Here is a 12,085-nt window from a genome sequence, read left to right as displayed (position 1 = left end):
CCCCAACAATCAGGTGAGCCCCTGTGAGCAATTACTTCATAACTTTTAACAGGAAGAAACTAGCAGCAGAATCCGTGTCAAGGAGAGGTAGCCATCTGCATCAGCATCACTCTGAGACAGAACGTTTCTAATTTCAGAGATGCTGTGTCTTGTTATCATTTACCTTCTGGCCTCTGTTTGTCTTTTATGCTTGATTTAATTGTACAGCATGTTGATGAGTCCTGTTTATGTTTTTTAAAAGTGGTATTGTGAATGAATTTGTCACGGCTGTGTGGCAGCTTGTGGAATTTAATAAAGGGCCCAACATGCGGATACTGCTGTGAAGTGAGTGAGCTTTATTGATGGGGTGACAAATGGTGACAAACAAACAAAAGGCGGTGATGGCATGAACAGAACTAAGCAAACCTAAACTGGGAAAAACTATGAGCCAACCTACAAGCCTGAAACATGAGGGAACGGAGAGCTGGGGTAACATGACAAGCTGGGGGAACTGTATGGAAAAAACACAGATGGACCAGTAACACACACAAGAGAACACACACTATAAATACACACAGGAGGGAGACACGGCTGAACCTAATTTACATGACAAAACAGGGAGAGTGCAAAACTGAACACACTGACATCAGACAGGGACCTTCAAAGTAAAAGAGGAAATACACAGACTGGACTCAGAGACACAGTACAGATGGAGAACAGAGGGAGCACACGGGCAGTGTGTTCCCTCTGTTCTCGTCTAAGCAGAGGGAGCACAGAACCAAAACCCTAATAAGTCTAAACCCAAATACATAAACAAAATAAACTAGAACACAAGCTCATCATAATAAACACAAAACACTGGGTCAAATGACCCAGGGCCATAACAGAATTATTTATTCCATGTATCTTAATCTTTGCAAAACATATAAAGAAAAGGAGTAAAGAGAATTTTATTGGCATAAAATCACAGAAAATATTTATTGACTAGCAGACTATCAGTAAAATGTAATCACAACGCAAAACATATGGCAGCACATAAATGGAAAAAATCACATTTGCGTTTAGATCAACAAAATTTTCCAAACCATAAAACACAGAAATTGATGTGTTTTGTCCTGTTTTTATTTCACTTGTTACATGGTTTGACTAATAACATATTTTTTTTAAGATATTTGGTTACTCTATTAAGTTGTTTGGGTTAGAAATAGAATCATTAAAAAAATCTAATCCTTCTCAATGGAATGATCATCTTTTCTGAAATATATTTCCGATGTTTTGCTTTTTTTTCTCATTTTGGTTGTTTTAAATTTCCATGTACTGTAGATTTGTATATTCTTAATCAACTTTAACTCTTTAATTTCCACAGCTCTGCATATCATCCTTGTACTTGAAATTGAGTACCAGTACACTTCTCCACTCCTTAGACAGTTTGTTAAATGCTCTGAATTAAGGAGGCAACTCTGCTTTTCAATTACATATTGGTTGTTTGGGTTAAAATCTGCTATCGTGGTGTACAGCAAAACTTAAAAAGACAAACATTCTCTATCCAAATTATGCACCTAATTTTAGTTGCAAGGAACAATTAATAAAGGCAAGGCAAGGCAAGTTTATTTGTATAGCACAATTCAACAACAAGGTGATTCAAAGTGCTTTACAGAGACATTAGAAACAAGAACAAATAAAAAGCATGATTTAAAATTGATTAAAACAAGCAAATAAACTAACTAACTAATTAACAAACAAACAAACAAACAGCAGTATATAAAATCAAAACAGATAAAATCAGAACAGATGATAAAATCAGTAGTTAAATGTAAGTTTTGAAATTTAAGCTTAAAGTGTGGATTTGGTGCTTTATTCAAATGCAGCTGAGAACAGGTGAGTCTTCAACCTGGATTTAAATAAACTGAGTGTTTCAGCTGATCTGAGAATAACCTACTGGTACTGTGAAGTACCAGTAGGTTATTCTCACTTGAAAGTCAATCACCTTTATGATTGTTTTCTAATTTTGTCTTCCTTTCTGTCATCATGTTGATTATGTCCTCCGTTTGTTGCAGCTGTTTCTCCATGTTCAGCTTTAGATTCTCCAGTTCTTCCTTTCTCTCTCTCCAGTTTACACTGAGCACTTGATAGTGTCATGGTCCCCGCACCTCGCCAACTGACAGCAGTCAGGCACTTTGTTTTGTTTATTCTCCTCTCTCGCCTCTGCTCTCCCTTTCCCTCTCATCCTCTCCCACTCTCTCTTTCTCCTGCCGGGGCGGAGCTCAGTATGGGCTGCTTCTCCTGGCCCACGCACCTGGAGATGATCAGCACACCTGCCACTGATTATGAGAATGGGAGTCCTACTTAAGATGGCGAATCTGCTCTACTCGTCGCTGGATCGTTGAGCCATCAGCGTCAGTCGTCCTGCACTCTGCAAAGTTTGTTCGTGAGTACGTCTGAACCAGGAGACTAACTGTTTCTCTGTCTGTGTATAGATTTCCCCTGGACCTGTTTTCCCTGTGCACGGTGACTGAGCGTGAGTGAGCAAGAGTGATAGAGGAAAGAAGAGGAGCTGTGTGTGGTTGCGAGGGCTGTATGGAAATCTCCCCTCCCTGGACTCCTGTACCTTTCACTCCCGGACCCTGGAACCCTGGCCCCCTTTCACTTTTGATTTGAAGAAGCAGATAGACTTTGTTTGTTTGTTTTTTTAAGTATCTTTCTGTTTTGTCTCTTTTTCATTCTCACTCTTTGCTATTTCCGGTTCGTTAACCAGATTAAGTTTCTCCGTTTTCTGTCAGCTCTTTATTTATCTCCTCTAACAGTTTCAATTCTTCCTTTTGCTGGTGATGTCCTCTCTTCAGTTCCAACATTAGAGTGATAAGCTCTGACAATGCAGTCAGCTCTTCTTGTGTTCTCTCTGCTTGTTTCTGCAGCTGGGTCTTCTTTTCTTTTACTAAGCCACAGACAACAGGCCATTGTAGAAAGAAATATTTTACAATTAATTAAAGCCAAATATATAACAACATAAAAGTCACTATAAGGAAATAAAAATAATAAACAAGCTAAAATACCAGCTGATGACATCAATGAAAAGTGAAGACAACAGCACAAACCATTTTGTTTCAATGCAATATCCCATTCGTGATACTGTGATATGTCCTTTGACTGATAGAATGCTCCAGACTAAGCAGAAAAAAAAATCTATCAGATACAAATAAAGTGTTAATAAATCACTCATTATTTTAAAGGTCATTTACTATGTTACCACCTGCAGATGTTTAAATAAGAAGAAGTGCATACCATTTCCGTCTCTTAGAGACTTTGCACTGCCATTCAACATTGTACAATGCAAGACTTTGCACTTTAATGCAGTGTCTTTTTCTTTGGTGCAAGCTTTTAAGTTGGACTAAAATAATCACACAGCATGCACTGTAAACACTGCTATAGAGAATGTGCAAGTATTTATAATGATCATAAAATCACAGACTTACTAGACTTACTAGAATCGAATAGAATAGAATAGAATAGAACAGAATAGATCTTTAGTGTCATATATATATATAAAACCAGTGGTGCACATAAGTGGCCCGCAGGTGCACATTCATTGTCAAAATAAAAGATGCGCACCAGATAAGAAGTTGCAACGCGTGTTTGCGTACATATAACAGGCACTGTTTTTGTCCGCTAGAGTGGGATTTTCACGGCATATTCCGCACCACATCTCTGTGCGTTCATCATTTGTTTGAAGCCAGCTCACCCCTTGCAACCACTTTTCCAAGAATACGTGCTTCTTTTGTGGTTCGGACTCCTTCTAACATTTCTTTGGAGGTGGAGGAACATCACAGTAATTGCTTAAAGGAGCTTCTTCGACATCTTTAAGAGTTCTAAACAAATGTCTGTCCTCCTCCAGAAAATCTTATGTATGCAAAAGCGCGTTGCAAGTTCTTATCTGGTGCGCGCCTTTTATTTCGACAGCGAATGCGCGCCTGCGGACCACTTATGTGCACCCCTTAATATATACATATATATATATATATATATAACAATTCCCCTCTTGCCCCTATCCTTCAAGCTCAGGTCCTCTCTGGGAGCTTGAGGGTCCTGCGCAGTAACTTAGCTGTTACTAGGACTGCACTCTTCTGGACAGAGATCTCTGATGTTGTTCCTGGGGTCTGCTGGAGTCACTTGCCTAGCTTAGGAGTCACCAGACCTAGTGCTCCGATTACCACTGCGACCACTGTTCCTTCTTCCTGATGTTGCTGTCATTCAGAATCGCTACATCTAATACTACGGCCGTCTTCTTCTGTTTGTCTACCACCACTATGTCCAGTTGTTTAGCCACCACCATTTTGTCTGTCTGTATCAGGAGGTATGTCCCAATTCATAGGTCGCATCCTTTGGAGGCTGCGTTTGAAGGCTGATTACATCACAACCAGGCGAAGAAGGCTGTCCTAGTTCAAAGGCTGCTCTAAATGCAGCCGACAAATGCGTCCCTTATTTCCCCATATTTGAAGGATTGGTTGGGTGTATCCTTCATGGCCCAACCTATCCAAGAATTCATAGCGCAACCCCGCCAATTCCAGTTTTCAACAATGGCGACAGCTACTTAGTTTTAATATTACTCTTTCTGGGTCACAAAATAAACCTTTAAGATATTTTAAGGCGAGACTGTAGCTGTGTAAACTTATAATATCTGCTCGATTTATCAAAACATCACATATTTGCAAAACTGCTCTAATGTTTTCAGAGACATTTGTTACCCACCAGCTCGATAGCTGACCTGAAGGTTGAGGCTCACTAGAGCCAGTGAAAACCTCCCGGCACATCGTTTTCAGACCCCCGCGGTCTTTCACTACTCAAGTTAAACATGATATATAAGTCACAGGGTGCGAGGGGTCCTTGATGATGACACTGGCTTTCCGCTGAGGTCGGAACAGTATAAATGTCTTGTCCTTCACAGTACAGCAGTTAAACCAGGGTTCAACCAGAGTTTAATGTTTAACTGTCATATATAACTAAATAAATGGTCACTGATTAAAGAAGCAATACTGCTGCACACTGACTCTGAATAAAACAGATAATGGAAAATCTGATGACATGTCAGACTTTGTCTACATGTCGCTGATCTTGCTCCTATTGGGAGGACATTACTGGTAATCACACAATTTCAAAGTAAATAAGAAAGACATTTATTCTTCACATATTTATCCAAGTCTATTTATTCAGTTTCTCTTAAACTCTATAATAACACGCAGATAAAGAATTAAGAACAGATTTTTCATTTTAAAAAAATCAATTTTTTTCAATGACTAACAGACTATCTTTAAAAAGTAATCAAAACACAAAATGTATATTAATTCATAAAAGTACCAAATCTACTTTTTTACTTATAGCAGCAAAATTATCAAAATTATCCTACAAACAATCTCATGACAAATTCCTCTAATAAATGTTTATGTTGTTGAATTACAGTTTTATTAACCTTGTTGGTTTTCTTTTGTATACCACATATAAATTACCTAGGTGAGCGTGATGTTGAACATGTATTGTTACTCTCAGTGGCATATTTCAACTTAAACCGCTTTTTTGGTGCCTTTTGTTAAAATCAAAATACAGGAACTTTACAACAAGGTATAAGCCACTAGTTACACTCAAGAAGACGAAGGCCTAACGATTTCTCAAGTCAAAAAATATAGGTCATTACAGTCACCTGATTTAAAAACAAATAGAAAGTGAATTTTCAGTTAATGAAGATGAAAACTGAAGGCAGAGAGACGCACCAACAAGTAGCAACTGAAGACCGCTGTAACAAAGGCCCTGCAGAGCTTCTCAAAGGATAAAAGCACAGCTTGTTGTTGTCCATGGTTTCTGGATTTCAAACAGCCATTAACAACAGAAAGTCTTCCAGCTGTTAGAAGCAATCCTTATGTTTAAAGCTGTGTTACTTTGTCCAGTGACTTTTGAGCCCCTGAAAATGGGGCACTGTGTAAGCAGCATACTGTATATAACCACTGAATATAAGATAATGTTAATACAAAATTCTTGGTTAAATGTTTTGAATTAATGATGCAAACTCTGCTTTTCAATTACATATTGGTTGCTTGGGTAAAATCTGCTATCGTGGTGTAAACAGTTTAAAAGAAAAGAAATTCTATTCTATAAAACAAAATTTTCTATCCAAATTATAAACCTAAGTTTAGTTGCAAGGGACAATTAATAAACAGTGAAGTAGCAGTAGGTTATTGTCACTACTGTGTGTGAAGATGAGCCGTATCACTTTGACTTTCTGCGTCCTCCAGCTGCAAGTTAATCGCCTCCAAAGCGCGTTCTACTTTTGTCTTCCTTTCTGTCATCATGCTCATTATATCCTCTGTTTGTTGCAGCTGTTTCTCCATGTTCAGTTGTAGATTCTCCAGTTCTTCCTTTCTCTTCTCCAGTTTACGCTGAACACTTAATAGACTTTGTTTTTCCTCCAAGTATCTTTGTGTTTTGTCCGTCTCTTTTTCTTTCTCACTCTTTACTATTTCATTTTCTACCAGACAAAGTTTCTCCTTGTTTTCTGCCAGCTCTTTATTTGTCTCCTCTAACTGTTTGAATTCTTCCTTTTGCTGGTGATGTCCCCTCTTCAGTTCCTTCATTAGAGTGTTCAGCGCTGATAATACGTCCAGTTCTTCATGTGTCTTCTCAGCTCGTCTCTGCAGCAGGGCCGTCTTTAGTTGACCATCATCCTTTTTTGCTGAGAAAATGCGTTGCACTACAGAGGGCACAAAGGAAATTGATTAGTAGAACAAATATTAAATTAAAACTGAAAGAAAAAGTATTTGAATTATGATGTATTTGATGTCAATCTGCCAGTAATCCTGAACATCCGAGTCTTTTAATGGTAGTCTGTAAATGGCAGCAGAAAACTGGACATTATATTTCATACTTACTAATTGTTGATTTCTTGCATTTCCAGAAGATAAAAGCACCTCCAACAAGCACAAAGCCAAAAGCTAAGCCACTAACTGTGCTAATAATGATACAATAGACGCAAGAACATGGAGAACAGGCCAAAGCTGAAATGAAATGATCAAACAAATAATTATATATTTTATTTTGCAATTAATTTAGCATATACAAGATAGCACTAAAAGACTACACAGGTCAAGACTACAATACTAATATATACAGTGGGGCAAAAAAGTATTTAGTCAGCCACCGATTGTGCAAGTTCCCCCACCTAAAATGATGACAGAGGTCAGTAATTTGCACCAGAGGTACACTTCAACTGTGAGAGACAGAATGTGAAAAAAAAAATCCATGAATCCACATGGTAGGATTTGTAAAGAATTTATTCGTAAATCAGGGTGGAAAATAAGTATTTGGTCAGTAACAAAAATACAACTCAATACTTTGTAACATAACCTTTGTTGGCAATAACAGAGGTCAAACGTTTACTATAGGTCTTTACCAGGTTTGCACACACAGTAGCTGGTATTTTGGCCCATTCCTCCATGCAGATCTTCTCAAGAGCAGTGATGTTTTGGGGCTGTCGCCGAGCAACACGGACTTTCAACTCCCGCCACAGATTTTCTATGGGGTTGAGGTCTGGAGACTGGCTAGGCCACTCCAGGACTTTCAAATGCTTCTTACGGAGCCACTCCTTTGTTGCCCGGGGGGTGTGTTTTGGATCATTGTCATGTTGGAAGACCCAGCCTCGTTTCATCTTCAAAGTTCTCACTGATAGAAGGAGGTTTTGGCTCAAAATCTCACGATACATGGCCCCATTCATTCTGTCCTTAACACGGATCAGTCGTCCTGTCCCCTTGGCAGAAAAACAGCCCCATAGCATGATGTTTCCACCCCCATGCTTCACAGTAGGTATGGTGTTCTTGGGATGCAACTCAGTATTCTTCTTCCTCCAAACACGACGAGTTGAGTTTATACCAAAAAGTTCTACTTTGGTTTCATCTGACCACATGACATTCTCCCAATCCTCTGCTGTATCATCCATGTGCTCTCTGGCAAACTTCAGACGGGCCTGGACATGCACTGGCTTCAGCAGCGGAACACGTCTGGCACTGCGGGATTTGATTCCCTGCCGTTGTAGTGTGTTACTGATGGTGACCTTTGTTACTTTGGTCCCAGCTCTCTGCAGGTCATTCACCAGGTCCCCCCCGTGTGGTTCTGGGATCTTTGCTCACCGTTCTCATGATCATTTTGACCCCACGGGATGAGATCTTGCGTGGAGCCCCAGATCGAGGGAGATTATCAGTGGTCTTGTATGTCTTCCATTTTCTGATGATTGCTCCCACAGTTGAGTTTTTCACACCAAGCTGCTTGCCTATTGTAGATTCACTCTTCCCAGTTTGGTGCAGGTCTACAATACTTTTCCTGGTGTCCTTCGAAAGCTCTTTGGTCTTGGCCATGACGGAGTTTGGAGTCTGACTGTTTGAGGCTGTGGACAGGTGTCTTTTATACAGATGATGAGTTCAAACAGGTGCCATTCATACAGGTAACGAGTGGGGGACAGAAAAGCTTCTTACAGAAGACGTTACAGGTCTGTGAGAGCCAGAGATTTTCCTTGTTTGAGGTGACCAAATACTTATTTTCCACCCTAATTTACGAATAAATTCTTTACAAATCCTACCATGTGAATTCATGGATTTTTTTTTCACATTCTGTCTCTCACAGTTGAAGTGTACCTCTGGTGCAAATTACTGACCTCTGTCATCATTTTAAGTGGGGAACTTGCACAATCGGTGGCTGACTAAATACTTTTTTGCCCCACTGTGTATATATATATATATATATATATATATATATATATTAGGGGTGCAACGATATTCATATCGATATTGAACCGTTCGATACAGTGCTTTCGGTTCGGTACGCATATGTATCGAACAATACAACATTTGTAATTTATTTTATCAACTTTCCTTCTGACGATGCTGTCTGTGTTGAGCGCTCAGTGAATCTGCGTTCGACTACTCCGCCTAGGCTGCACTGTCGAGCGCAGATCCACTGAGCGCTCAACACAGACAGCATAGTCAGAAGGAAGAGTGCAGGGCAAGCTAGCAAGACAGAAGTTAAGCTCTCCTTGCAAGATGGACCTCCCCCACTCTCATTCAGATCTGGCGTTTGGAATTATTTTGGTTTTCATGTGACGTATGACCCTGAAGGTAAGCGAGTCATGGACTAAAGTAAAACAGTATGTTGGATGTGCCACGCAATGCTTAATTACATGGGTGGGAACTAGTGTGTTAGCGCAGTTAGCTCGTTAACGTGTTGGCCGTCTAGCCCCATGCACGGGGCGATCGGTGGTAGCTCGTTAACGGAGATTTGCCGTGTTGTGGCGTTAAGGTCATTTCAACGAGATTAACCTGAAAGCACTAGTGGGAACACAACGAATATGACTGCACATTTACGCCGACATCATCCTAGTGCAAAGACAAAAACAACAAGCATGCTACTAACTTTAGCCGAGTCATTTAGACAGCTGTTAGCACATGATTCTCCTTATGCTGCTGAGAATATAGCCCAGAAGAAGCGGATAGTATAGCTTTTATTTTGGAAAGAGACATTTCTCTGTAATAAACTCTCTTTTCCAAAGATGAGTGATTCCTCAATCAGATACAGGGCTTGCAATATCGCTAGCCCGACGTCCAGGGGCTAGCGATTTTTTCAGTCGGGCTACCAAAATATATCTCTGCCCTGCCCGTCGGGCTATTGTAAGAAGGAAAAATATATGTTAATGCTTTTGCATTCTTTCAGAAATGTAGCTGGGTAATTATGTCATTGGCATTGGTGAGCCACTGTCAATATGTGACATATTGAAGTCGCGTTTGAATTTGCGCTTGTTTTTTTGCTTTCACTTTGCAATCATGCGAACTGTGTATAGAGAGCGACAGCACTGATTGGTGAGTGATGATAATTTGTGCACGAATTCCTCTGACATCGTCTTATTAATCGTTAGCTTACTACGCAAACATGACAAGTGAAATCTCCTGCAGCAAGCTTAAACATGTGAGAGGTTGATCGCGCAGAGAATCGCTGAGCTTATGTGAGTGCGTGTAAAAGCATTTCAGTTCTGCTGAGCCAAATAAGCCAGGTCAGGGTGAAGAAGTGACAGCCAAAGAAAAGCTTACCACAAAACGGAGAAGTTATGACAAATCAGACTATAAGGCAAAAAGAAAGTGCAGCTTTATGGTTTCATGGACAAAATTTCTGTGGCTGCAATATGATGAGCTAAATAACCAGGGCTGCACATAAGTGGTCCGCAGGTGCGCATTCGCTGTCAAAATAAAAAACACGCACAAGGGTTAGGGTTAAATTTAAAAACTGTACTTTTGAGTTAAAATATATATTTATAATTTTAATAAATGACAAATTAAAAAGGCATGAACATTTTTTGTATCGAAAAAATATCGAACCGTGACACCAAAGTATCGAACCGAACCGTGAATTTTGTGTATTGTTGCACCCCTAATATATATATATATATATATATATATATATGTATATATATATCTTTATGCTAAGTCCAGGACAAAGCAGAATATGTACCATTCTCTGTGTGCTTGCTGCTTGTATCAGTTTGATCCTCTGTGTCACTTTTGGAAGTCACGGTCCTAATCAATGACCCTTGGGGAAAATTCACATTAGTCAGCAGGGTTTTTTAAAACAAGATTCTAGTGCCAGCACAAATAATGTGAATTATGGTCATAAAACTTTACATAGTTTACTTTTAGGACATGTTCATATCTTACCTTTTTTATTAGTAGTGAGTGGAGATGGCATGATAATATAAACCCACAGATTTAAAACATTACCATGTGAGTTCTTTTTAACTATTACTTTTAGAAATAATGCTCATACTAGAGGATGTGCTGAAATAGACACAATTTGCAGAGCTGAGGCCAATCCCATAATCTCGGTTAGAAATGTTAGCATATTATTATACAGCATATATATTATACAGCATTGTCATCAAAGAAATCACGTTAGCAAGTGCTTAAGATTTTTGTAGGGCTTAGCATATGATAAACTACCAATGCTGTAGTACTAGTAATGTCCTTAGCCCTTGATGAAAATGTTTACAAGTTTATTTGTTAAATATACATTACCTGAATATAACAGGATGCAAAGAAAAATCCAGCAAAAGATATAGGTCCTCATCCTTGGCTTCTGTAAAAACTAAAAGAAAAATGTAATTGATGTAGTTTAACATAGATCAGCAAAATATTCTTACATAAGAATAATAAAAACACAGCGATAAGTTCAGCAGATAAGCTTTTCCTTTTTGTAAAGGAATATTTAACATGAATTTATTTGAGAATTCAGGAAATGTGTAAGAACAAACAACATGTGCAGCCATGAGAAAGTAATACAAATATTTAAACAGATAAATAAATAAATTTAAGTATTACTGTGATTGTGAATTATTATAAAAAATAATTTTATCAAATGGTACGTACATACCTTGGAGTGTGGCAGCATGTCAGCTCATCTCAGAAAGATAGGAAGTAAGTTGCCTGGTCAAAGTCCATTTATAAAATCTTGCTATCTCTCTTAAATGCTATCACCCTAGAGTAATGATTTTATACAGATATATACTTAACCTATGACTTTTACCTCAAGGTCAAATTGAAGAACTGCTGTCAGCTAATTACAACACACACAAAAAACACAAAAAAGACACAAAAAACTGAGAGTCTAAAAAATGTAGGAGCTTCGAAGGATGTCTGTTGTTCAGTCCCATCAAAATGCTGATAGTATTTGCTACGATAATAATTAATCCCAGACTGCTATAAACCAGCTATGTTGCAGCAACAACAAACTGGCTCCTTTCATTTTAACTGTGTGTTTACCAGGATTGACCTTTAGACATAATAACAGCAGGTAAATGAATACACCAGAGATAACTTCTTCTAAGAAAACTTTAGATATGTTCTTTGATAGCTTATCATGAGAATAATAAAAACAAAATGTCCATAAAATGAACAAGTGGCAGTACAGAACGAAAAGTAAATACGAAAGAAAAAAGGAAAAGAAAACTGCTGTGAAGGTTTTTTGGGGGATCACATATTTTTTCACAAGATTTTTTCTGAAGAATTTCTGTTAATTTTTTTTCTGTTAA

General features: G+C 38.6%; 1 protein-coding gene across 1 annotated transcript; it reads right to left on the bottom strand.

Moving 5' to 3' along the window:
• Nucleotides 1–5,208: 5,208 nt before the first annotated feature.
• On the bottom strand, nt 5,209–11,139 carry LOC120746478 (dynein regulatory complex subunit 4-like). The gene is made up of 4 exons (XM_040051893.1): nt 11,073–11,139; nt 10,513–10,590; nt 6,894–7,019; nt 5,209–6,715 (listed from the first exon to the last, which is right to left on the bottom strand). Exons 1-4 carry the CDS (start codon nt 11,122–11,124, stop codon nt 6,210–6,212), a joined length of 762 nt encoding a protein of 253 aa, XP_039907827.1. The 5' UTR covers nt 11,125–11,139; the 3' UTR covers nt 5,209–6,209.
• Between the last annotated feature and the right edge of the window lie 946 nt (nt 11,140–12,085).

This window comes from Simochromis diagramma, unplaced genomic scaffold (genome assembly GCF_900408965.1).
Source record: "Simochromis diagramma unplaced genomic scaffold, fSimDia1.1 OVJJ01000672.1, whole genome shotgun sequence".
NCBI classification, from domain to species: domain Eukaryota; kingdom Metazoa; phylum Chordata; class Actinopteri; order Cichliformes; family Cichlidae; genus Simochromis; species Simochromis diagramma.
The sequence above is the reverse complement of the archived record's forward strand: the minus strand, read 5'-3'. Positions and strand labels throughout refer to the sequence as shown.